Here is a 26,962-nt window from a genome sequence, read left to right as displayed (position 1 = left end):
TTATAACTGGTGTCACACTATTTTTATAACATGTGGAAATACAACGAAAATTCGTATTGGTTATTTCAGTCATGATTATTTGAAACCTGTGCGTGTCTCAAAATGATGCTATTATTTAAAAAAATTAAAATACGTACATAAATTACACTAAATATGTGTTCTAAAATGTTAAAATATTTCACATATGCACAACATTTCTTTTTATTATTATGAAATTCCTGATTGGACCGTGGAAGCTCTACGTATCCAAGATTTGTAATTTAGAGATCCATTTCTTGGCTTCTTCCTCCGTCGCTACATACAAATTATACAATCGTTTCTCTGTACGAAGCTATAGAAGAATATATAGCGCAGTGAAAGAAGTATTTAAGAAGAATAAGTATTTTAGATGCATGATGGTTTAGATCGGTTCTATTTCAAAGATTTAAAACAGGGTTCAATGTTATCAGCGTAAAATATTAAATTGCTTGTTCAATGTCAATCTAAATCAACTAAAAGTGGTAAAGAAAGGATCATCTTTAAGCTTCAGGGAAAATTTAAAATTTCATAAAAGAGCTTATTCCCATTATTTAATGCTAGCCACGCTTACATCGTTCACAGAAAATATCAAGCACGATTAACCAAATGGTTTTTCATACAATAATTTAAACCAATCAAAATTCGTGATGATTTAGAGGACCTTGAAGCCTCAAACAAACAACACAGCGATGAAAGATACACAAATATATATACTTACGTCGAAAAAAACTTGCTTCTCGTTTGCAAAAAATATCAATGAAATTTGCAATTTTTATAAAAAAAAAACACGACAATACAATTACAGCACTTTTACAATCATGTAATCATGTTTACAGTTTTATCGTACAAGTAAATACGAAATTGCAACTTGTTCCATACTTAAATATATTATTAATTTTTATATACTGAAATAAATATGTTTTCTACAGATACTAAAAAAGCTTAAAACTTTGCAATTAGGTAATATCCTAGGAGAAGTTTTAATTTGGAACACACAACACCCTCAACACGCAAAAAATCCAAAGTTAACAGAAAAGTCGTTTTTCCTAGTTATGCAACCAAAGTCAATAGAGCTTTGTTTTAAAAGCTCGTCAAAACCATGGAAGAAATAAGACTATAGAGCAAAATATTGAAATAAAACTTACAATTCAACTGTGACATTTCACATGAAATAATTTCAGTTAAGTTGACAACACCTTGACAATGAACATCGCTTACTTCATCATAGTAACGAAGCTACAAAACCAATTAATTTGTGAAAACATAGACATCGTAAAATGTTAAAGCTAAGGACAGCAAATTGCAATGAACTAGAAATAAGTGCATCGAACAATTTGCACCGTTTAAACTTTGCGATTTTCAGCATCAAAAGAGTCGCAAACTTTAAATCATGCACCTCCCGTTCTCAGAACTTCTTTTTAACAATTCCATGCTCTGTCAGTAATGTAACGATTTTTAAAATGCACTTTTTGTTACTCTTGCTTTTAACGTGATTTCACAAATACAACAATGAAAATTTAACGTGAAATCACAAAAAGAAGGTATCGCAAAGTATGATTTGGACTAAATCAAATAGGCACAAATCTATGGTAAGAAACAACAAAGTTAACCTTTCTATAGTAATTTTTAACAGAAACCAGTACACATTGACAATCTGAAGCTTTATTTTACACCGTTTTCCATCTTTCCTTATCACGTTCCATCAAAATATCGTTTACTAAAATAGCCAATAAAGAACATTACCGGATGTCTTTCCGTATCCAATACAAAATACCGTTGCTTCCATTGTTTGAATAAAGCACCTCGTTTCCATAGATACCCACACAAAAATTTCGAAGATTTGTTTAAACTTGGAGACTATGGAATGATAAAGATTATTCAAATGACTAATTCATGATAAATCACTTTGGCTAGTATAACTAAAGCTTAATCCGGTATAACTGAGTAATATAAAGCGAAACTTAACAATATCTTCTTTGTTTACATATTTGTTACATGATAGCAACTACTATCATGTAATATCATTTTAATGTCATATTATAATTTCATATATAATTAATTAGAACGTTATCTAGAAGCTTGCTTGCATGCGCTAGAAGCTTGCTTACATGCGTAAACACTTTAGAACCGCAACCGCATTTGTTGTTATTGTGGTTAACTATATCTTGCTGTAACATACTGTATTGCGTATGGGATGTAGGTCACAAAACCACAATACTTCCGATTAGATTATATATATATATCAGTAGTTTAGACCACTGAGTACAACCTACGAGGACAACCTACGAGCACAAGCTACGAGGAGAAACTTAGGAGGCATAGCCTACCGAAGTAGGTTGACAAGCTACAATCTACCAGACAACTATTTTGGCTTCTGTGCCATAACTATCTTTTGGCTTCTGTGCTTTAATCTATTGGAAAACTATTGTGAGTCATTGTTGGACTCACGAACGCTCAAGAATAAAGACTCGCGGTTGTACTCAGACAGAGGAGATAAGTTTTACTCATACTTATCGATATAATTATTAAGACACTTATCTACTTTTTATATTTACGCGTTGATTAATAAATTGTTTGAGAAATATAACTGGTTCACACTATCTTTGTTGCGTGTGGAAATAGAACCAAAATTAATAGTTATTCTTTCGGGACCACGCACGTAACAATATTATATAATTATAAATTTAAAAGGGAAGGAAAATGCTTGCAATTAACAAACATCAATAGTAGAAGTTCACAAGTGTACTATGTTGTACCTCATGTAAGCTTTTGTTACTATTAGATGGCATGCTATCATTCTGGTCTTTCAGATTCTTGTAATTAGGACACGTTTTAGGAACACGTGATCCGCATTTCTCGTGGCAGTTGTATCCACATTCTGTGCATCTGAATCTTACAAAAAACACATATTAAAATACAAAAAAATTTTTGGTGGCAGGAGCCAAAATCTCTCCACAAAACGTTAACGTAACTACGACGCGTGGTGAACAGTTTTGGGGTATCAAAATGCCAGGACCGAGCCAAGCCATTTTAATCTATTTTGGATAGACTTGAATAAATTTCTTAAATTATTAAATTATCAACGGTAGACACTCATTGAAATTTATGATAGACAATAGCGGCGTCACAATCATCATGAAATAAATTATCAGTTGTATGACATAACAATTATCATAAATCTAGCACAAAAATATTGTCTGGCTGCGATTGTTTCACTTTCATTTCAAAATTAAATTTTTACTAGGGGTATAATTAACTAACATAAACGCGCGTGCATTCTGCTATAAAGCTTTGCTAGTTGTAAAACTTTATTAGCAAAAATTTCCATAGAAACTTTGCACAGTAGACAAGATAAAGAAGCGTGTTTATAGATGGAACGGAAAGTCAACTGCATGGCCATCATAAATAGATAGATACACAAGCAAACCATACCTCCTTTTCCAATATTCCATATCACTTGTAGACAGAAATCGCAGTTGGTTGGCGTAAAGAAACTGTGAGGTTCAAATGAATGAGGTCGTGAAAAACCTTGGTTACTGTAGTCTTCGATTTGAAGTTTCCCCTGAAATATAAAAGTAACATCTGTCACATAGTATGTAGCTTTAAAAGAAGCTAAGTGAAATCAGTTTCTACAAGGTCATCTTATAAAAGTAACAAAGTTAATCTCTACTTGAAAGGTATAAATACGCAGCAAAAGTTGTAGAAATAATTTTGAATTACAAATTTAAGCAATTGCTGTCTGTTCTTCGCAAAACACAACAATGTTGACATTTTTTTAAAGCTAAGATCTTAACAGGCATGGAAAGCCTAACAAACGTAACAAAGGAATCAACGTATTATGAAAATTTAAACAAAACCAATTATTTACTGAAACCAGTACAAATGGTGTGTTGTCATGTCAAGTGAGCCGCCACATGATAGGTCAATTTACAAAACAAATTATTTACTGAAACCAGTACAAAAGGTGTGTTGTCATGTGAAGTGAGCCGCCACATGATAGGTCAATTTACAAAACAAATTATTTACTGAAACCAGTACAAAAGGTGTGTTGTCATGTGAAGTGAGCCGCCACATGATAGGTCACTTAACAAAACAAATTATTTACTGATACCAGTACAAAAGGTGTGTTGTCATGTGAAGTGAGCCACCACAAGGTAGGTCACTTAACGAAACAAATTATTTACTGAAACCAGTACAAAAGGTGTGTTGTCATGTGAAGTGAGCCACCGCAAAGTAGGTCACTTAACAAAAGAAATTATTTACTGATACTAGTACAAAAGGTGTGTTGTCATGTGAAGTGAGCCACCACAAGGTAGGTCACTTAACGAAACAAATTATTTAATGAAACCAGTACAAAAGGTGTGTTGTCATGTGAAGTGAGCCACCACAAGGTAGGTCACTTAACGAAACAAATTATTTACTGAAACCAGTACAAAAGGTGTGTTGTCATGTGAAGTGAGCCACCGCAAAGTAGGTCACTTAACAAAGAAATTATTTACTGATACTAGTACAAAAGGTGTGTTGTCATGTGAAGTGAGCCACCACAAGGTAGGTCACTTAACGAAACAAATTATTTAATGAAACCAGTACAAAAGGTGTGTTGTCATGTGAAGTGAGCCGCCACAAGGTAAGTCACTTACAAAAGTTCCAACATTAAGATGTCAATTTTACCTCCATTTCAGGAAAAAGAAATTAAATGAAGATTAAACTAATGCGTTAACTGACTACTTTTCAAGATTTTATCAAAAAATCAGAATTCAGAGACATTAAAATTTTATACAAACTGTGTTCCAGAATCTTTCAAAATGGCAGCATGATACCAATCTCATATTGTTTGAAAAAAACTTTTAAAAACACGGGTGCTGATTAGTGCAATGCTTGAAAAACCCGTGTCTATAAAACCCTTTATTGCACAAGAGCTTCAGTCTCTCAAAATTATTGAAAAACTTCCGTGGTTATGGCGGAAAGTTTCAAGGCAAAAATATAAACAACATGTTATTAAAATTCAAGAATTCATTGTCTTTATATTCTTCTTAAAACGTTATTTCATAAAGAAAATACAAAAAAATATTTGCCTATTCCTATTGATTTATATAGAAACACTCGTGAAATTTTTACACACGCGCTTCGTGTTTCTCTTTGACATGTAATTTATTGTTTCTCCCAATCACGTGTTTCTAAAACTCTCTAGAAACTCAGAAAGTGTTTTCTAGCTCTTAAAGAACACAACATATTCCAAGACAACATGAATACAATTTCACGGTTTAGTGCTACCAGCACAGCAAAACAAAATGTGAAAAAAGTGCATTTTTATAAGTTACCAAACTAATACAAAAATCTTTTTGTATATAGAAATTATTTTATCAAAAATCACACAAGAGAACGAGTATATTGCATGAACGAGAATATTGATTCAAAATCACGTAATCATAAAATGGTCATTGAAGTTATAAATTATCTACAATCAATATAAATTAATCATAAAGAAAAAGAACCATAAATACTACCTCAAGTATTATGACCATCGAATCTCGTTTGTGTAGTACACCACTACGGACTCTGGAAAGTTCTTCGTTGTATGTTAAAAACTGTAAAGAAAAAATGCCAGTCAGTTATGGTGTTCATTCGTACCAGGCAAACACCACAGTCTGGGATGGTATTCATACCATGCACATACTCCAGTCTGGTATTCATACAATTCATACACTCCAGTCTGTAATGGTATTCATACGTACGATGCACACATTCAGTAAGCAAAAATTAGTTATGCTGCCTAAATGAGACCTAAGATATGATATTCACAGCCATTTACAAAAAATCCAGTGGATGACCTTTACTAAATGTTTACAAAATAAAAGTGAAACAACACGTCACAATGAAAGTATATTTGCTATAAATACCGTTTTCGTTATTTTAGGCTGTTCAAACGCTGCCATAAATTTTTTTCAACGAGTTGCGTGTTTGTCAGCCTCTTCTTCGATGCGATTATATTCGTACAAACGATATGCACAGCTACTACTGTCGTAATGAACCGATCCACCAAACATACCACTTCGACAGCGTCTAGTAAACAATATGAAGCGTTAGCTATTTTATTCAATAATTTACGCATGGTTGAATATTGTAAATCACTTTTTTAAACATATAGTGCAAGCATGCAAGCTACGAATGGCATTAAACTTATTTTTTAATAGAAACATGCTAATAATGGAAGCACTACATAATGTTTAAATGGAAACATCCTAACTATTAAAGTACTCAATAATTTTCAAATGGAAACACGCTAAGTATCGAAGTACTTCACTAATTTTTAATGGAAACACGCAAATCGTAGATGTACTTTGCTAAGTTTTACATGGAAACGCGCTTACTTCTTAACGCAAAATTATATTTATACCTTTTGGCATCGTACTTGTCTTCTAACTTCTGTTGTCCTTCCTCGGCAGCGGTTTCTGTCTCATTTATAACTTCTTGATCAAACTCTGGACCAGTGGAGACATTCTCCGAAACAAAATAACTCCATAATTTTAGATTGGAAACGTTGCAATGAGGACGAAGCACCTGGGAATTTAAAGAGAATGTATTAAATCTGGTTTACGACAAGAAAATCTTCAAGAGAAAATAAAGGAAACAATCCTTGTGATTTAGTAAACATATTTTAGATGCTAAATAAATTATAATTTTTGTGTTTGTGAGCGAAATTCTAACAACAAAAATATTTTTATCGTCCAATTTATAATCAAACCTTTCCTATTTGCACTAACAAATTTTGTTCAAATTTTGTTCTATCTCGTTAAAAACATCGCACAATATAATTATACACAGACATACGTATTTGTCCTCGTTTTTGTCAAGAGAAGAAAAATATTTAGGTTTAACAATTGACACTACCAAATTTTACTCTCAGACACGCGTGTCAATTTATTAAGTCGTACAATGACAGAAAACTTTGAAGTTAATGACCATGAAAGAGTTGCTTTTAAGAGTTAAATGTATATTTCAAATTTATGGCGAGAAAAGCGCCTTAACTTCATGACTAAAATTTTTGATGGAATAAAGTTTTCAAAAAAAAATTTATGCTAACTCAAGCTTTGGTCAAACGTTTTTCTTGTGTAATATAAAAAAACATTTCCCACAATACTCAGACGACGGACACCATACCATCTTAACCCCAATTTTCTAAAATAACTTTAAGATACAATGATAACCTGATGGACGCCATCAAGAAATTGCAAGAAAACAGGCGTGAATCCACTTGACTGCGTTGAATGTGTATGATTACAGCGATGTGAGAAACAATGTCCAAAGAACAACCATTTTTTTCAACTAAAACTTTAAAACCATTAATCGTTCGATAGTATGGATCTAACATTACTTGAGCAACTGACGTCACCTACGAAAAAACAACATGAAGTATTAACGGTAGTTGTTCGTACGTAAAGCAGAGAAATTGCCAGTTCGATCATTGGGAAGGGGGGAGTGGAGAATATTTATATAGGAACATGAAAATGGAACTGAAAAAAAAACACGTTCGATTTCAAAGGAACTGGATAAGACAAAACGTAAGATCTTGCGCTTGGGTATTGAGGGCCTACACTACTATTGCCATTGACTATCGCTAAAATAATAACACAGATAACAAACACACAAAGAAAGATTAAAAAACGTACAGTGCAGCAGGCTCCCATCTTTGCTCAGTTATTGCTTTGTCAACGGAATCCACAACAGAAACACGTTTAGATGCATTGTCATTTGATCGTAGATTCATCGTTTCTTTAGACATGCTGACGTTGGCTGCCAGTGAACGATGTTTCGCCTCCGCTTTATTCCACGTTACAGGATTTGAAGACACTTAAAATTAAAAGCATAGAAAATCACAGTTACATAAGCACATGATAATGCTTAAAGCAAAACTTTAGGATCCATAAGAAAAAAGTGATAAATGCAGGTACATTTGTTAATGTTAATAAAACTTAAAGAATGGCAAACAGTCAATACATACTTGTATTATAATACATAAATATCTTACAAAAATCAACAGTATCCATAATTTTATAGCGTAGACAATCCAGCTATAACTAAATCACTCAGTTTTAGAAAAACAATTATTCAATGTATTTTTATTAGTTCTCGTTTATTTTTCGAGAATACTTTATTTCAAAATGTGATTTTTAAAAAAACGAGAATCCACAACTTACGCATAATTATAGTAAAGTAATATATATTGCTGTGATACCAAGGGTGGCAATAGATCTGTGTTCATGTGGGAGGGCATTGCGCTAGGGGGGGGGAGGGCACTTACATGTGAGGGTAGGGGACGAGCGTTGAAATGATAAATGTAAACAACTAACCAACGGCAGATAAATATTTGTCTTGCTCCACGTTGGATGAACGTATTGCGTCAGTGCTTCCACCACTTGCAGCTACACCAGAGCGAATGATGGATGCCACAGAGCTTCGTTCAATGGCAGAAGATCGCAATAAAACGGCGAATTTATTGACTTTATGTCTCCACGTCGCAACAGGAAAACGCATATTGCGATGATTTTTAGACACGCGCAACAAAGAGTCATCGGTCACGTGTTGTGGCACCACTAAAACAGCCGGGTAACTGAAAGAAAAATCCACAATATGATGACTATTTTGTCGAAACATGTTTACTTTTAAGACTTGTAAAGCTTACCCTTTCGCAAAATAAATGTATTGTACGAGTAAATATGAGTTTTAAAACACTTATGGCAATAATGAAAGGGTTAAATGCTCCTAAGTCTTATTCGGAAACTTTGAGCATAACAATTATGTAATAGAAAATTATTTGCTGCATTTTTCTTATAACTTTACCTTCGACAGGCTGCGTACGAAAGATTGACCATAGAAAGCCTCCAAGATCCACTTTTACTCCCTATACGTTCCTCAAGTACAGAGCCAAAGCCAAGTCTTTTATAGTCTTCACAATACGGAGTTAAATTCAAGTTTTCAATAACCAGCGCATTTTGTACCACAAGGGATCCATCACCCTAACAGAATATATATAACCAATAACATTGCAGAAAAGCTAACAATAAAGTAAGTAATTGTTAGTAATGGTAAGTAAGGGTAGACAATGGTAAGTAATAGTAACTATAATGGTAAATAATGGTAATTATTATAAGGCAAGCGTCACTTCCGGCTAAGTGGCGCGCTTTGATTGGCTCAGAAACATTTTGCCGGTCCATTATTTTCCCGTAATCGACCACGGTCCAAAATGCGTAATTTTACAATCAAATGTAAAGAAACTTCGTAAAGCAAACAGTAAAACGCAAAAAAAACACGAAACAAAAAACCATTTACGAATGTGATTCGAAGGAAAAACACTTGGAAAACAGTTAAACTATCTAGACGATACAATTTAAAACGATTTATTTTTTATGGACGAAAACTAGAAAAGTGAAAATCAACCCGTAAAAACATCAAGGACGAGAAAGAAATCAAGCTTCGTTTCAGGTCAAATAATGCCATATAATAATTCTTTTAATAACCTCGCTTTCTCGGTCTTTACTGAGAAATAAAGGGTGTGCTTAGCATAGTATGAAGCATTTTCATTTAGCTCAATGCTTGTGAGGCACCTCAGTATGGTGGAAAGATTTTCATTTGCAATCAAGACAATAGAACAAACATTGTAAAGACAATTTCCATCACCCAATGTACTAAAACAAGTTGAGTAGAAAATATTACTATATAGTTATATAGTTGAGGTACATAAATTATTTTTTTAATGTTAGAGAAAGATCATGTCCAAAGCAATGAGCTTCAGCTATACAACAAATTAGCAAGCTTAATGTTATGTATTGAGGAAGAGACTCATTATTTATTTATCTATAGGGTACAAAGCAGCCAGCTAGGAGAATTAGTTGCAATTTAACTGCAAACTTTAAAAATTGAGAAGGATAATTATTATTTATATAACAATAGGGTACAAAGTAAACATCTTAGAGAACAAAGTTGCAGTGTCATAGAAAGTTCTAAGAACTGAGGAGGTGGCTTATTTGTAAAACTATATGGTCAAAGCAACCCAATTTCAGGAATGCAGTTCCAGTGTTATGGCACGCATTAAAAATTGAGAAGTAGGATAATTATTTATATACATCTTTTGGTACAAATCAAACATTGTCAGGGACACAGCTGCATTTTTATAGCAAGCTTTAATAATTGAGGAGGTGGCTTATTTGTACATATATCTATATGGTATTGTTACAAAGTAACCAGCTTTTGGGAATAAAGAACTTCGCCTTTTTATAGAAAGCTTAAGTATTGAGGAGGAGGCTTATCATTTATATGACCTACATGGTACAAAGCAACCAGTGAGTTTCGAGAATACAGTTGCAGTGTTATAGCAGGCATTAAAAATTGAGAAGTAACATTATTTTATATACATATATATCAATCGGGTACAAATCAAACAGCTTCTAGGACACAACTGTAGTGTTATAGCAAGCTTTAATAATTAAGGAGATGGCTTATTTTCAATGAAAATACGAGGTCATTTTAATGAAGTTTGAGTGACTGACCACCATATTAATTCCATTTGATAAATACATCATTAAGGGCCATAAGCATAATTGAGTGATTTTTATCATCTATAGCAAGTAACTACGTCAGAATCTTACCTTACTGGTGCACAAAGCATTATATGTCATTCTTCTGACTCTGCAGAAAAGGCAATTCTGAAAATTCACAAGATCATACTCGTCGTCGTTATTCCAATTTTGCTTGTTCAAGCTCTCTCTTGCACCAAAAAGCGTTCACAAGCTTCTTCAGCTTAAAAATCTTGATGGAAATACCTTCTTCAATATTAAAAAAACTGAAACTTCGACTTAGTATAGCGCAGAATGTCAATACTCGCAGTGTAGGAGACCATGGTAGATGTAATATGTATTAATCACTGTTGTCAATATCATTGATTTTGGCAAGCTGTTTTACTACTATTTCCCATCTGCAACGATGTCTCAGTCATTGCGCAACAAAATTATGGCTAAGGTGTCGATCCAGATTTCATGGTGTCACTTGCACAAAATGCTTTTGCTGTGATTGGCTTCACACTAGACACTCTTTTTAAGGTGTCAAAAGATAGCAAATTGCGCAACATTCCAACCGCCGACTATTCAGATATTATTTCACACAAAATTTGTACAATAACCAACAAGAAAAACCAAGGCGTGGGGACTAAGCTTAGCTAGTCTGGCAGGGCCTGGCCGCTATGCCACACAATAAATCTTATCCAACAGAAAAAACTATGGAAAAACACACATAAAAAAGAAATTGTGGTACAGTTTAAAGTGCAACATGAATTCAAAACAATTCATTAAAATTGAGCACGGAAAAGGCAGATATTCTTGTATAGAAGACCAAGAAAAACAAGCAGTTGGGGAGTGAACATGGTAACACGTTAGCTCACTGAGCTGAGCTTATAGATGACTTTAATACTCAGACTAAGCTTGTTTACAGCTTACTGACAGACAGATTTATCCCAAGGGAGGTTAAACATTGTTTCCAGTGTTGTCTAAAAACACTCGATTAAACCTGCCTTTTAGCAAAACGTAAACAAGTCACGTCATCAATAAAATAATGTTGGTATCATTTACACACAGATATATCTATTTTTATGACCCTGATTTGCTAGAAATTTATTTATAATGGCCCGTAAAAAAGGATGTTCTTCTACAGCACTTTGATTGTTATACTAAAACATGTGTTAACTAATATATATATATATTAGTTAACTACTGGGTCACAAGATCCAGTAGTTATGGTGCAGGAGTCACCATTGTACTATGGTGATAGCCGGGAGGGCACATTGTTATACACTTTGTATATTACGCTCGCTGCGCTTGCGCAGTTTGAGCGCTCTCGGATTGCGTAGAGAGTCTCATAAAGAGACGTTCACCGCATTCGCTTTATACATTGCTCACCTATATAGGTTTGAGCGCTCTGGTGACTCTACAATACAATCCATACAATGTGTAACCGTACGTCCTGTGTCCCAAGTGCAGGAGTCACCATTTTACTATGGTGATAACTGGGAGGGCACATTGTTATACACTTTGTATATATATATATATATATATATATATATATATCATCGCAGGCTCGGGGGGCACTGGGGTATCGTTTTTGAGCAGTCAGCGGTAGTAAACATAAAAAATAGAGAGGGTGAGCCTGTTATGATATCAATATATATATTAGTTCATAAAGTGTAATAGAAAATATATAAAAACAAAAATAACACAAAAAAAGATATATTTCATAAAAAAAGATATATTTACTGTACAATACATAACATTTTTTCAAAAATGAAAGTCCAAAGTCCAATTTACTGATGATACAAATTGTTTCGCTTTAAGACATTATTGACAAGAAAGAACCGCAAATACGACTCAGTTATTTCACCAACTTTAACGTCCCAAAACCAATTAATCCAATCTTCTATTTGTACACAAACGCATGTAAAAGAATTTATAGAAGCTGGTATGTCACACATTGTAAATTTTTGATGGTTATACCAATGATGATTATATATCAGAGTCTATGATTTGACCACTTTATTTGTTTCTTCTTCTTGCATATATGGATGTGGATAATGATCGTTTTCGCGAAACGAAAGTTGATTGCGTTGACTTCTTTCTTTTCTTATCCTACGTTGAAACGTACGAATTTACCAAAGAAGGGGCATTTACGTACTTGTTAGCAATGAAATTATGAGCTCTCGCTGTAAATATATCTTATATATCTTTCCTGTTCTCTTACAACCTTTCGCCATCTTACCAATATGAGATGACTAATACTCAAAAATCCTTTTTTTTAATACAATATCATAGTACACAGTCGTCAAGTTACTAGCCAGAAAAACGGTGAATTCAACGCATGCGCACAGAAAATATGGCAAACATTGCACAGTCAATGAGTGCGGCTTCGAAAGCACTTCATACATATTCAAAGCTCAATTTCTCTCAACTGATTGCTTGATTTGAAATATTTAGGAGAAAATCTTGCCATAGATAGAGAAATGACTTTGCTCATAATTAGATAGAGTGTGATTTTTATGTCGCTCTCAATATATGTGAATGTGAGTGAGCTTTTAGTTTACGGGTATAGACTTCTTCAAGGTTTTTTATTGCCGAAACAAATATAAATCTCAATTCCGTCCAACAACTTCGTGAATATCTCGGGAAATACATTACATTTCTGTCCAAAAGAAAAGGAACAACGGAAAATACAAAACAATTAAGTTCCTTCGTTAGAACGGAATTGTCTACGTTGAGTTTTAAATTGTACGCACTCACCTACCATGAAGTAGTTTATTTAAATTATATATAATTCACATGTCGTCGTATGGATGACTTAGACGCAAATAAGACATTGAAAAAGCTCAGTGTAAAAGCTCAAACAAAATATTATATTTTTGAATTACACAAAATTCAGTCAAAATTTATGTATAGTGTGTCTACGCTATATACTAGCCATTCAGTGGTGGGTTCAAATTTATATCAGAAAACTAATAAATACAACACTTAATTTAGCTTTATTTTGTTATAACTATAAATTCATGTTAAGAATAATTTTTATTGATTTTTAAATCGTCGAATCGTCCGACTCCCTGTCTGCATTTAAACTTAAAATCGTCCAATCATGTTTCCCTTTAATAAAAACTCGCTGTTTTAAAGGAAGCACGACAAATAATCGTTAAATGTTTATTGAGTACGATTGGTTTTGTAAAAATTTTAACCCTTGAGAATTAAAGCAAGCCATGAATATATTCAAAGTACGAAATCATTAATAGTACAGATAAAATAACCGATCATCTATGACGTATAGTAATTACAACTTTATTTACTTTTGTTAACCTACCTTGAACTGATAGCGACTTCAAATTTCTTAAACTCATCTCATAAAAACATCATACGCATCCTTCAATTCCGTGTATAATAAATGTTTTTATGCAAAGGAATTTGAACCTTCGTAGGTGTATATTGTTATGTAAAACAAGGGTATTACACCATATGATTTTTATTGTTGTTAATCATAACATTTTTAAAATAATATAGTGAGCATTGATTGAGCAAAACATTAGATGTATATTTGAATTATAACTTTGCGATGTTTTTATCGTAGTGCATATGCTCGCTTTAATATTTTGATCATTTCTGTAGTACTTATAACTAAATGTTATTTATAAATTAAATTGCACAGAAAAAGTGTAAATGCTGATATATTTTTAGCATAATATTGAAATACCGGCTGAAAATTGCAACACACAAACTTATTTAATTATTCAAGAAATTTGAAAGAAACATAAACAAAACAAAACTATGTCTTCGTTTTATTATATATGAACATGAAAAAAAGCAAGCAAAGCACTCACTGACGGTTTTAATTCAACAGCCTAAAATACAAATGTTTTTCAAATACTGGCAAACATTGGATATACTGACTAAGAATGAACAAGACGCAATTTTCCTAAAACTTTGCTAAAAGGTTAGAACGCTACCTCCCCCAGCGACTTTTCATATTATTTAGCTTCACTAATACGAAGTATGTTCTACAACCACAATGCAAACGAGAGTCTTCACGTCCTCCATTATATTTTGACCAGCTGCATCCAAGCCATTTTCCTCATTCAGGTAATTCAATAGAAATCCATGGTCATTATTAGAAGGAAATCTAGAAGCTTTCTTGCATGCGTGAGCATATTTTATAGAACTATACAGAAGTTTTTATTCTGGTTTCTATTGTGGCATTATTATATATATATATATGTAAGTAATTCAACTATATTGCATGAGAACAACTTACAGGGTACAACTTATTGAGGACAATTTACGAGGCACAGCAAATTAAAGATAACTTATACGGCAGTGTAGGTTGACAAAACAACACCCTACAAGTCTTGGAGACATCAACTAAGCCTTTTTGACTTCTGTACCTTTAATCTGTTTGGAAAACCTATTGTGAATTATTGTTGGAATCACGTACTCTAGACTCGGAGTAGGGTTCAGACCACAGATCTAATAATACACTAGATAGTGCAACGGCTTGCATTTCATAAGTAGTGGTTGAAGCCGGGCAAATTTACTTCCGGAGCCATAAAGTAGTGAGAATCAATATGGCGTTGTATTAGAAAATATCTGGTCAAAGCTGATATCTTGCAATTACTTGCAAGTCACGACGGTAACATAAACTGGTTTACTCTATTAATGAAAAAAATCAATGTGACCATAGTTTTTCAAGAAAAAGATAGCAGAATACGCCAATACATTGCCGTAAAATTGATTTCAAGTGTAGCTCGATTTGAAAGCATCAGCAGCGACGAAGGCTTAAGATACTGGAATTTGCACATCTAAATATCGTATCACAGCACAATCTGCCACAAAATGTTCAATCGAACGTCGTATAATTATCTTCCGATATTTATTGTTAAGTAAAACGAGTTGCAGATAACAGTTTGAAAGATTTTTCACGATTTATATAAAGTATATTGTTCACTGTACATAATTAAATATTGCACTGGATTATTGTACCAGAAATGCATTTTTCTGGTGTTTCTAGTCGGCAAACGAATATAGCTATGTCACGATGTGAGTAATTAATACGTTCAGAAATTATTTACAGAAAGAATGTGAAGAGTCTACCTCGAAGAGTCTATGTCTTGTTTGTCTATGTCTTGTCTATGTCTTGCTTGTCTTGCTTGTCTTGCTTGTCTATGTCATAGAGTCTGTCTTGCTTCTTCGGAATTTGTTTTATATTATGAGTCTACCTCTGTTACACCAAATTTTTTGTGAAGTATAAAATAGCAGGTCACTTGTGAAACTGTTGATACCACAGGTTGATACAATACACTCTGTCCAACACGGGGAAAATATTTACTTGTTAAAGCAAGAAGAGTCACCAGACTTGTAGTATTGACTGTGTTTTACACATATATATAAACAATGTATTGTCATAGTCTAAACCAGTGGGTTATATGGCCACTGCCCACAGTGCTTAATGTACTGTTATGGTGATGTTATGCTACTGTTTTCAACATTTTTATTGTCTTTTTTACCATTCAGGCATGTACATGCATATAAAACTTTCTACACATTCTTGTTATTGAAAATATCAAACCTAAATTATTTATTCTGAGCAAAATATTTAATTTGTGCTTGTAACATGTGTCAATTTCTGACTGATTTTTGTAATATGCCTGTTCTATTACAATACATCCATAGATCGAGTATGATATCGCTGTATTTGCCACACGAACTAAGCCACACTATCGCAGATTGTCCTGTGATACGATATTTAGATGTGTAAATTCCAGTACTTAAGCCTTAGTCGCTGCTGATGCTTTCAAATCGAGCTACACTTGAAATCAATTTTACGGCGATGTACTGGAGTATTCTTCAATTTTTTCTTACAAACTATAGTCACAATGATTTATTTCATAAATAGTGCAAAAAAGTTGATGCAACCTCCGCGATTTGGTAATAATTGCGAGATATTAACTTGGACCACATATTTTCTTGTTCAACGCCATATTGATTCTCACTACTTTGGGGCTCCGGAAGTAAATTTGCCCGGCTTCAACTTTTATGTCAGTTGTACTATCTAGTGTATTATTAGATCTGTGGTTCAGACTGAGCAGATAAGTTAAACTTGTTAGCCTACCGTTTGATAGTATTGAGACTCTTATTGTTAAAATACGTAATTGATGAAAAATAATAGCTTCACTGATTATAACTGGTGTCACACTATTTTTATAACATGTGGAAATACAACGAAAATTCGTATTGGTTATTTCAGTCATAATTATTTGAAACCTGTGCGTGCCTCAAAATGATACTATTATTTAAAAAAATTAAAATACATACATAAATTACCCTAAATATGCGTTCTAAAATGTTAAAATATTTCACATATGCACAACATTTCTTTTGATTATAATGAAATTCATAATTGGACCGTGGAAGCTCTACGTATCCAAGCTTTGTAATTTAGATATCCATTTCTTGGCTTCTTCCTCAGTCGCAGCATACAAATTATACAATCGTTTCTCTGTACGAAGCTATAGAAACATATAAGGCAGTGAAAATAGTCTTTAAGAAGAATAAGTATTTTACATGCATGATAGTTTACATCGGTTTTATTTCAAAGTTTTAAAAACAGGGTTCAATGTTATCAGTGTAAAATATTTAATTGTTTTTTCAATGTCAAGCTAAATCAACTAAAAGTGGAAAGAAAGGATCATCTTTAAGCTTCAGGGAAAATTTGAAAGTTCATAAAAGAGCTTATTACCATTATTTAATGCTAGCCACGCTTACATCTTTCACAGAAAATAGCACGCACGATTAACCAAATGGTTTTTCATACAATAATTTAAACCAATCAAAATTGGTGATGATTTACAGCACCTTGAAGCTTCAAACAAGCAACATAGAGATGAAAGATACAAAAATATATTTACTTACGTCGAAAAAAACTTGCTTCTCGTTTGCTAAAAATATAAATGAAATTCACAATTTTTATTAAAAAAAAAAAACACGACAATACAATAATTATCACCTGTCCGCTTACTAGCCGGTTCCTCGTACTTTTTGCTTGATGAGTGATTATTCTGGGTATCGAAACAAAGACTTTTAACTTTGCAATGTTTGGATCCTCATTCCATCCATTGCAATATAACCAAATGAAACTTCCATATAAATTTCCTAACACTAGTTTCCCTTTTTGATCACTTTGTGTAGTATCGTGGCTAGCAACCGTAGTCAAGCAAACATCACGTGGGTGAAAAGTAACAATAGAAAACTTGTTCTTCATCAAGTGTTCAAGCTCAAAAATTTCACAAATACAGAACATTAAATGTTTAGAATTTTCGCGCAATTGTAAATGGTTTTAATGCTTCTATCCAAACAAATCACAAAAATAAAGCATCGCAAAGTATGATTCGGACTAAATCAAATAGGCACAAAGCTATGGTAAGAAACAACAAAGTTAACCTTTCTATAGTAATTTTTAACAGAAACCAGTAGACATTGACAATCTGAAGCTTTATCTTACACCGTTTTCCATCTTTCCTTATCACATTCCATTAAAATATCGTTCACTAAAATAACTAATTAAGAAACAATGATAACCTGATGGACGCCATCAAGAAATTGCAAGAAAACAGGCGTGAATCCACTTGATTGCGTTGAATATGTATGATTACAGCCATGTGAGAAACGATGTCCAAAGGACAACCATTCTTTTTCAACTAAACTTTAAAACCATCAATCGTTCGGTAGTATGGATCTAACATTACTTGAGCAAATGACGTCACCTCCAAAAAAACAACATGAAGTATTAACTGTAGTTGTTCTCATACGTGAAGCAAGGACATTGCGAGTTCGATCATTGGGAGGAGGGGGGAGTGGAAAAAATTTATATATGCATATTAAAATGGAACTGAAAAAAAACACATTCGATTTCAAAAGAACTGGATATAACAAAACGTAAGATCTTGCACTTGGGTATTGAGGGCTTACACTATTATCGCCATTGACTATCGCTAAAATAATAATACAGATAATAAACACACCAAGAAAGATTAAAAAACGTACAGTGCAGCAGGCTTCCATCCTTGCTCAGTAATTGCTTTGTCAACAGAATCCACAACAAAAACACGTTTAGATGCATTGTCATTTGATCGTAGATTCATCGTTGCTTTAGACATGCTGACGTTGGCTGCTAGTGAACGATGTTTCGCCTCCGCTTTATTCCACGATACAGGATTTGAAGACACTTAAAATTAAAAGCATAGAAAATCACGGTTACATAATCACGTAATAATGCTTAAAGCAAAACTTTAGGATCCATAAGAAAAAAGTGATAAATGCAGGTACATTTGCTAATGTTAATAAAACTTAAAGAATGGCAAACAGTCCCTACATACTTATATTGTAATACATAAATATTTTACAAAAATCAACAGTATCCATAATTTTATAGCGTAAACAATCAAGTTTTTATCGAAATCACCCAGTTTTAGAAAAAGAATTATACAATTCATTTTCATTAGTTCTCGTTTATTTTTCAAGGATACTTTAATTCAACATGTGATTTTCAAAAAAACGAGAATCCACAAAACCGTAACCATAATTATAGTAAAGTAATATATTGCTGTGATACCAAGGGTGGCAATAGATCTGTGTGTATGTGGGAGAGGGGCATTGCGCTGGGGGGGGGCACTTACATGTAAGGGAAGGGACGAGCGTTGAAACGATAAATGTAAGCAACTAACCAACGGGAGATAAATATTTATCTTGCTTCACGTTGGACGAGCGTCTTGCGTCAGTGCTTCCACCACTTGGAGCTACACCAGAGCGAATGATGGATGCCACAGAGCTTCGTTTAATGGCAAAGATCCCATGAAAACGGCGAATTTATTGCCTTTATGTATCCACGTCGCAACAGGAAAACGCATATGGCGATTGTTTTTAGACACGCGCAACAAAGAGTCATCGGTCACGTCTCGTGGCACCACTAAAACAGCCGGTAACTGAAAGAAAAATCCACAATATGATGACTATTTTGTCCAAACATGTATATTTTTCAAAGACTTGTAAAGCTTACCCTTTCGCAAAATAAATGTATTATACGATAGTAAATATGAGTTTTAAAACACTTATGGTAATAAAGAAAGGGTTAAATGCTCCTAAGTCTTATTTCGAAATTTTGAGGATGACAATTCTGTAATTGAAAATTATCTCCACCATTTTTCTTACAACTATACCTTCGACAAGCTGCGTACGAAAGATTGACCGTAGAAAGCCTCCAAGGTCCGCTTTTACTCCCTATACGTTCCTCAAGTACAGAGCCAAAGCCTAGTACTGACAACAACAGTCAACTGTTTTTGACAGCAACTGTCAACAGTCTGTCAACAACTAACAACAACTGACAACTGTCAACAACTGACGACAACTGTCAACAGTCAACTGAAGGACAGTTTTTGTTGTTGTTGCTGTTGATCGTTGTTGACCTACATTTACAAATATGTAAAGTAAGTAATGGTAAATAATGGTAACTATTATATGGCAAGCGTCACTTCCGGCTAAGTGGCACGCTTTGATTGGCTCCGAAACATTTTTGCCGGTCCATAATTTGAGTAGAAAATATAGATGAATATACTCATAAGATGAGTAGAAAATATTACTATATAGTTATATAGTTGAGGTACATAAACTATTTTTTTAATGTTAGTAGAATGATCATGTCCAAAGCAATAAGCTTCAGCTATACAACAAATTAGCATGCTTAATGTTATGTATCAAGGAAGAGGCTCATTATTTATTTATCTATAGGGTACAAAGCAGCAAGCTTGGAGAATTAGTTGCAATTTTACAGCAAACTTCATAAATTGAGAAGGATAACTATTATTTATATAACAATAGGGTACAAAGCAAACATCTTAGAGAACAAAGTTGCAGTGTTATAGAAAGTTCTAAGAACTGAGGAGGTGGCTTATTTCTATAACTATATGGTCAAAGCAACCCAAATTCAGGAATGCAGTTCCAGTGTTATGGCAAGCATTAAAAATTGAGAAGTAGGATAATTATTTATATACATCTTTTGGTACAAAGAAAACATTTTCAGGGACACAGCTGCATTCTTATAGCAAGCTTTAATAATTCAGGAGGTGGCTTATTTGTACATATATCTATATGGTAGTGTTACAAAGTAACCAGCTTTTGGGAATAAAGAATTTTGCCTTTTTATAGAAAGCTTAAGTATTGAGAAAGAGGCTAATTATTTATATGATCTATATGGTACAAAGCAACCGGTGAGTTTCAAGAATACAGTTGCAGTGTTAAAGCAGGCATTAAAAATTGAGAAGTAGCATTATTTTATATACATATATATCAATGGGGTACAAAGCAAACAGCTTCAAGGACACAGCTGTAGAGTTATAGTAAGCTTTAATAATTAAGGAGATGGCTTATTTTCAATGAAAATACGATGTCATTTTAATGAACTTTGAGTGACTGACCACCATATTAAGTCCATTTGATACATACATCATTAAGGGCCATAAGCATAATTGAGTGATTTTTATCATCTATAGCAAGTAACTACGTCAGAATCTAACCTTACTGGTACACAAAGCATTATATGTCATTCTGACTCTGCGGAAAAGACAATTCTGGAAATTCACAAGATCATACTCGTCGTCGATCGTCGTTATTCCAATTTTGCTTGTTCATACTCGCTTGCACCAAAAAGCGTTCATAAGTTTCTTCAGCTTAAAAAACTCGACGGAAATACCTTCTTGAATATTCAAACAACTGAAACTTCGACTTAGTATAGCGCCGAATATCAATACTCGCAGTGTAGATATATTATGTATCAATCAATGGTATCAATATTATTGATTTTGGCAAGCTGTTTTACTACTATTTCCCATCTGCAACGATGTCACAGTCATTGCGCAACAAAATTATGGCCAGGGTGTTGATCCAGGTCTCATGGTGTCAATCGCACAAAATGCTTGCGATGTGATTGTCTTGACATTTGACACCTTTTCCACTGTGTCAAACGATAGCATATTGGCAATATTCCAACCGCCGACTATTTAGATATTATTTCAGACAAAATTTGTAGAATAATCAAGCAAGAAAAACTAAGGTGTGGGGACTAAGCTTAGCTGGCCTGGTAAAGCCTGGCCTCTATGCCACATGATTAATCTCATGCAACATGGCGAATAAAACAACAACAGGGAAAACTATGGAAAAACACACAAAAAAAAGAAATTGTGGTACAATTTGAAGTACAACATGATTTCAAAACAATTTATTAAAATTGAAGCATGGCAAAGGCAGATATTCTTGTATAGAAGACAAAGAAAAAGCAAGCAGTTGGGGGGTGAACGGAGTGACTCGTTAACTCATTGAGCTGAGCTTATAGATGACTTTAATTTTCAGACTAAGCTTGTTTACAGTTTGCTGGCAGACAGATTTATCCTAAAGGAGGTTAACCTTTAATTCCAGTGTTGTCTACAAATACTCCATTAAACATGCCTCTTAGCAAAACGTAGACATGTCACTTCATCTATAAAATATTGTTGGTATGATTTACACACAGATATATCTATTTTTATGACCCTGATTTGCTAGAAATTTATTTATAATGGCCAGTAAAAAAGGATGTTCTTCTACAGAACTTTGATTGTTATACTAAAACATGTTGAATCTTGTGACTCTTGTCTAATTCAAATTTTTACTTTCACCCTTTTGCAGTTTTAATAAACTGATCATCTCAGTTTTATAAAGAATAAGTTGCATAGTTTAAGTAGTTAATGTAATAATACATCTGTGCTGGTAATAAAATTGATTATACAGCAAGATCCGGGGTTTTAAAACTTGATCATCACTTTCGGACAAGCATAGCTCTGTTTCACATTGACTATCACATTGGATTCGAACTCAAATTTTCTGACTTCACCAGCCAACCTACTTTAAGTTAATTAAAACCTTTTTCATAGAAGATAGATGCACTCTATGACTCCCCCCCCCCCTCCCTCCCAACACACAAGAAAAAAAGTAATGTTATTAGCACTTGTATTAGTGAAAAATACTCCTAAGTTGCAAGTAATCACTTATCAGATTGCTTTAAAGTGCTTAACCCGCAACAAAACATAATACTCATGTGATGAGTACACTTGGAGAAGATGACGAGTCTTATCTATTCTTATGCAAACTCTCTAATGACAGACAAGTTTTTTGTGGAAATTCCATATAAAGCTCTGTGCAGACATAAACAAAGTAAACATAGCTTGTGTTATCAAATGTTTATAGTTACCTCATAATGGTGATCTTTTTCAAACTTCACTAAGTGCTGACCAAAATCTCAATGCTTTATGTTGCAGCTGTTTATCTTTGTACCTTTCTTAAAATGCAAGAGGAAACTCTTGGCTGGTTACAAATAAATAATTTTACATGTTTAACGAAACTGCTAATCGTTACTGTAAAAGTTTTTCATTTCTTGACAACTTTATGTAGGAGACAATATGTGGAAAAAATATCTAGGTCGTCTTTTTTTCCTTTCGGGAACACTGATAATATTCAAGATTTGCTTAAGATAAGATAAATTTTGTACATATATAACTAATTCTCATTTTAATTACAAAAAACAACAAACAAATGCGATGTAGTACATGATTTGCATTTTAAACTCAGTGCTTATTCACTAAATCGAGGTTGGTTCGAATAAGACAAAAGTTGTACATATTGATTATAATATTTATTACAAAATTTGTCTTGTTTTAACCAACCTCCTTTTTGTTAAGTAAAATGTATTTAAGATGCAAAAACATGTATTACTTACTAGTTCTACGATGTTTTTGTAATTAAAAAGAGAGTTGGTTAAATATGTACAAAATTTGTCTTATTTTAATCAACCCCCTTTTAGTGAAGAAAAACTGAGCTTAAGATTCAAAAACGTGTATTGATGCGACAAAACATTTGCTAAAAGATGAAGATTATCTCCAGCACAGCAAAAGATCCAAACACATCATGATATGAAAAAACATACGTCGCCATTTTCTTTTAAAATTCATTTAGTAACATTTGGGAGGCAAGCCAAATTTTTCCGACTTAAATTTAATGCACTTTTATTATTCAAATAATTGTGTTTGTTATATTAGGTATAACGATTGCTTAATTGTACATTTTAATTTTAAATTATAGAAAGTTTACAGCAGTCAACATTGTTAGTCTAAGTGCAAGGTGGAACAATGGATTTCAAATTTGCGCTATGAATATAGAGTGAAAATAGTGATAGAGTAAAAAGAAGAATCACGTCAATAATCTATCCTGGTTTATGTTATAGCGACAGATTAGATAAAGCAAATTTGACTCCTTTCAAAAAACGAAACTCGTGTCTCTATTAAACGTATTTCGATAACAGTTACCAGCTAACAAACACATTTTTAAAAATGATTTTGCGAACAATAAAGCTGTTATTAAACATTTCTTTTGACTTGTTGTACTTACTGCTTTTGATAGGGAGAAAATCAGTCTGCAATGTCAACAAGACGTTTAATTTTTTTTTCACTTTTGCGACAGTAGCACAATAATTTATTTGATTTAGTACGAACTATTTATTGCCACATTGACGTCAATCCTGTCTTATTTAGGGTGGGAGGGGATATTCATATATTCTGTAATGCGTGGCTAATTTCTTTTCCAAAAAATTTCATTTTCATAAGAAATCAGCCTGGCATAACTGAATATATGAATATGGTCACCCCCAATTTGCGCAGGATTGACGCCCATGTATTGCCATTACTTAGTAATAAATTATTTAAATAAGCATAAACATAATTTACGTTTAAGAAATTGTTGTAAACTTCTAACAGTAACAACGTGCAAGGCATAAACAACTTTTCCATTAGCTACAAGAATAACTTGAATTCTTCCTGTCTTAGAAGAAGAGATAAGAGGCTCTTTTACTAGGAAAAAACGCCTGACTTGAAATAACCATCTTCTTTTAGAATTTTTATCATACCTGAGAAAGTTAAAGGACAATATCGACAAATTCTAAGTTTTCTGAAACTTTTATTTTTAAATTTGAGCAAACAGTATAACATGTTCCTGCCATCGCATAGAATAGAAAAAAATTATATGACATTACTGCTTTGCATTCTTTAGTTTCCAACTTATGTTTGAATTATTTGCTACAATATTTTATTGTAAAACTTTGTATAACCTACTTACCGGTCTTTTCTTCACAAACGACAATATATATACTGCAAGATTCATCCATACAGTCTTAAGAGAAACTTCCAAAACCTCTTCAATAACTTTGCTAAGTCATCATCAAGACAAGAAATATCGATATCATCACTTAGGCTTTATTCATTTAAACCAAGATTCACGACTAAAATGTCGAAATTCTAAAAAAAACTTTCACGCAGTCAACATAAATGGCTTTTTACTTATCGATGTGCACACCAAAACGGTATTCCTACCTAAATAAGTAATTCGAACTATTATCTTTGAGAAATGTTGTCGTTTTACAGAATGTAGTTATTATGCAGTTAAAAGCAAGAGCGTATGCTTTTTTTATACTTCTGTAGAAACGATTACTGAATAATTTATGATGCATGAAAACAGCTAAATTAAAAAAAATCAGTTCGAGAATGAACTTAAACCAGAGCCCTCTATAAGAAAGAGTTGGGACATCTATTGCTATCCGTTTAGCTTACTTTGATTGGGCAATATTGATCACCTGATCAATTTCCGCCATTTTGGTTCCTAGTTTTAAAATTTGAGCTAGTGTTTTTATAGCTATTGCTGCTAGTAATACAGCATTTTGAGATAATATTGCGTTTTTTATGGATAAGTGTGTAATAACTGATTGTTGAAGGCTACTAAATGTCATTACATATCGCAAGAATCAAGGATTACGAAAAAATGAAAGAAATGCCTTTACGTCGAACTTACGAAATTTGATTGCGTATGGTGATTGTTGTGCTGAACTGCTTTTAATATAAGGTTCAATGAACTGACTCAAGTAGAGAAACATTTTTGGGCCAAATAGCATTGCAAAGTTCGTGCTGATGCAGTTTCAATAGTTTTCTTAATCCAAAGCTTGTTTTTTAATCGAAGATGATTTCTCAATATGTTCTTAAATTGGTCAATCTACAAACCTCTCAATTCTCAGCCACTTCCACACTAAAACAACTACACCAAATCACAGAAACTCTTATGATTTTCCATGTTGTATTTTGTATTTTTAGTTCATCATTTAAAAATGAAGTAATTACTATTAGGATATTCACTGAAACAGCTGAGTACAATATATTTTTGGTAATGAATTGTACAAATGTACCCTACTTCTGTAGCTCAAAGTAGAACATTACTTCTCTTCTAGACTTGTCGATGATATTTTAATTGTAGGTTTTGGCTTATAAGATCACAGAGGCATATCTCCATAATTTCAGCTATTTGGGCTTTTTAATGTATATTACAACTGTTGCTGCCTTTCTCATATATATTAAAATATTGCTGGCTTTCTGATATATATTTAGGTGCTGCTAGCTTTTTGATATATATATTTCATTGGCAATACAAGGCATAGAATTTGAATAAAGCTGAGCTCCCTCTAACACACCCCTGTTTGACCATTAAACACATATATTGGTCATTCCTCATTCAATAAATTTAACTCTTTTCTAAATTAAAGATTGGATCAGACTCATATGCCGTATAAAGGACTACAAACAGTAGCATTTATAGCAAACAGACTGTTCTTCAACAACAGAAATGTTTCATATTATAGAAATAATATATTCATTTTAAAAAAATGCTTCACCAAAATTTTCAGCAGAATCCCTAACAAACTGTAGCGACGAATCAAGCTTAGTCATAGTTGTTGTGCGTCAACGGATATACGATGTGAGTAAGCACAACAACGCGCTACAAGCTAACCACACAAGCCCGACCACAAAGCATGAAAGCACTATAACGCGCTTAGAAGGAACTAAGTCATCCCACTATTACTTGCAGTATATGACGGGGAACACTCCCTTTAGTTATTATATAAAGACAAGACAAGAGATGAATAGATATAGCAAAATTGAATGTAAACTCGTATAATTGAATATAATATAATAATAATAACGATACGTGGCAAGTGTTTGATTTCCTGGCGCAAGTGCATATACCGAGGGACATGAGGATCCAAATCTGACCGTTCTACGGCTCAACGTTACAAAACTTTATTAGCAATAAACTTTAATACTTTATAAAGTGATAAAGGCGAAATAACTTCATATAAAGGAATAAAATGTATAAGGCCAAATGCATCTTGCTCAAATCATTGCATATTTCAATAACTAAATAGTAAAAAAGTCTGTCATTTTCTTCTGAGCAAGAAATTTTGTGATCTTTCC

General features: G+C 33.2%; 1 protein-coding gene and 2 long non-coding RNA genes across 5 annotated transcripts; all 3 read right to left on the bottom strand.

Annotated features, from left to right (window-relative positions):
* LOC124455631 (myotubularin-related protein 13-like) lies at positions 1–10,944 on the bottom strand. Of its 2 annotated transcripts, XM_047006279.1 has the most exons (10): positions 7,227–7,403; positions 6,416–6,579; positions 5,919–6,081; positions 5,526–5,606; positions 3,451–3,580; positions 2,775–2,911; positions 1,762–1,875; positions 1,164–1,254; positions 737–762; positions 1–331 (listed from the first exon to the last, which is right to left on the bottom strand). In XM_047006279.1, exons 3-10 carry the CDS (start codon positions 5,952–5,954, stop codon positions 239–241), a joined length of 708 nt encoding a protein of 235 aa, XP_046862235.1. In that variant the 5' UTR covers positions 5,955–6,081; positions 6,416–6,579; positions 7,227–7,403; the 3' UTR covers positions 1–238. The 2 variants fall into 2 exon arrangements, 1 of the variants encoding a protein (XP_046862235.1); XR_006951952.1 differs by lacking the exons at positions 1–331; positions 737–762; positions 1,164–1,254; ... (2 more) ...; positions 3,451–3,580; positions 5,526–5,606 and adding exons at positions 7,689–7,869; positions 8,370–8,629; positions 8,860–9,035; positions 10,665–10,944 and having other exon boundaries at positions 5,968–6,081; positions 7,227–7,411.
* Positions 10,945–12,304: 1,360 nt separating this feature from the next.
* Positions 12,305–14,045, bottom strand: LOC124455660. Its single transcript, XR_006951975.1, has 2 exons — positions 13,903–14,045; positions 12,305–12,689 (listed from the first exon to the last, which is right to left on the bottom strand). It is a non-coding gene; the product is annotated as an uncharacterized LOC124455660 (long non-coding RNA).
* Positions 14,046–16,767: 2,722 nt separating this feature from the next.
* LOC124455519 lies at positions 16,768–21,410 on the bottom strand. Of its 2 annotated transcripts, XR_006951890.1 has the most exons (6): positions 21,158–21,410; positions 19,313–19,570; positions 18,633–18,813; positions 18,168–18,352; positions 17,502–17,527; positions 16,768–17,098 (listed from the first exon to the last, which is right to left on the bottom strand). It is a non-coding gene; the product is annotated as an uncharacterized LOC124455519 (long non-coding RNA). The 2 variants fall into 2 exon arrangements; XR_006951889.1 differs by lacking the exons at positions 18,168–18,352; positions 18,633–18,813; positions 19,313–19,570; positions 21,158–21,410 and adding an exon at positions 17,596–18,161.
* Positions 21,411–26,962: the final 5,552 nt, after the last annotated feature.

The sequence above is a fragment of the Xenia sp. Carnegie-2017 genome, unplaced genomic scaffold (genome assembly GCF_021976095.1).
Source record: "Xenia sp. Carnegie-2017 unplaced genomic scaffold, XeniaSp_v1 HiC_scaffold_4, whole genome shotgun sequence".
Lineage (NCBI taxonomy): Eukaryota > Metazoa > Cnidaria > Anthozoa > Malacalcyonacea > Xeniidae > Xenia > Xenia sp. Carnegie-2017.
This window is presented reverse-complemented; position numbering and strand designations above follow the sequence as displayed.

Bases quoted from the DNA above. Each gene is read 5' to 3' on its own strand.
- LOC124455631 (XM_047006279.1), bottom strand. From the start codon at position 5,954: ATGGCAGCGTTTGAACAGCCTAAAATAACGAAAACG. The intron at 5,607-5,918 runs GTATTTATAGCA...TTTTCTTTACAG, and splicing joins AGCCTAAAATAACGAAAACG to TTTTTAACATACAACGAAGA. The intron at 3,581-5,525 runs GTAGTATTTATG...TTTATATTTCAG, and splicing joins CGATGGTCATAATACTTGAG to GGGAAACTTCAAATCGAAGA.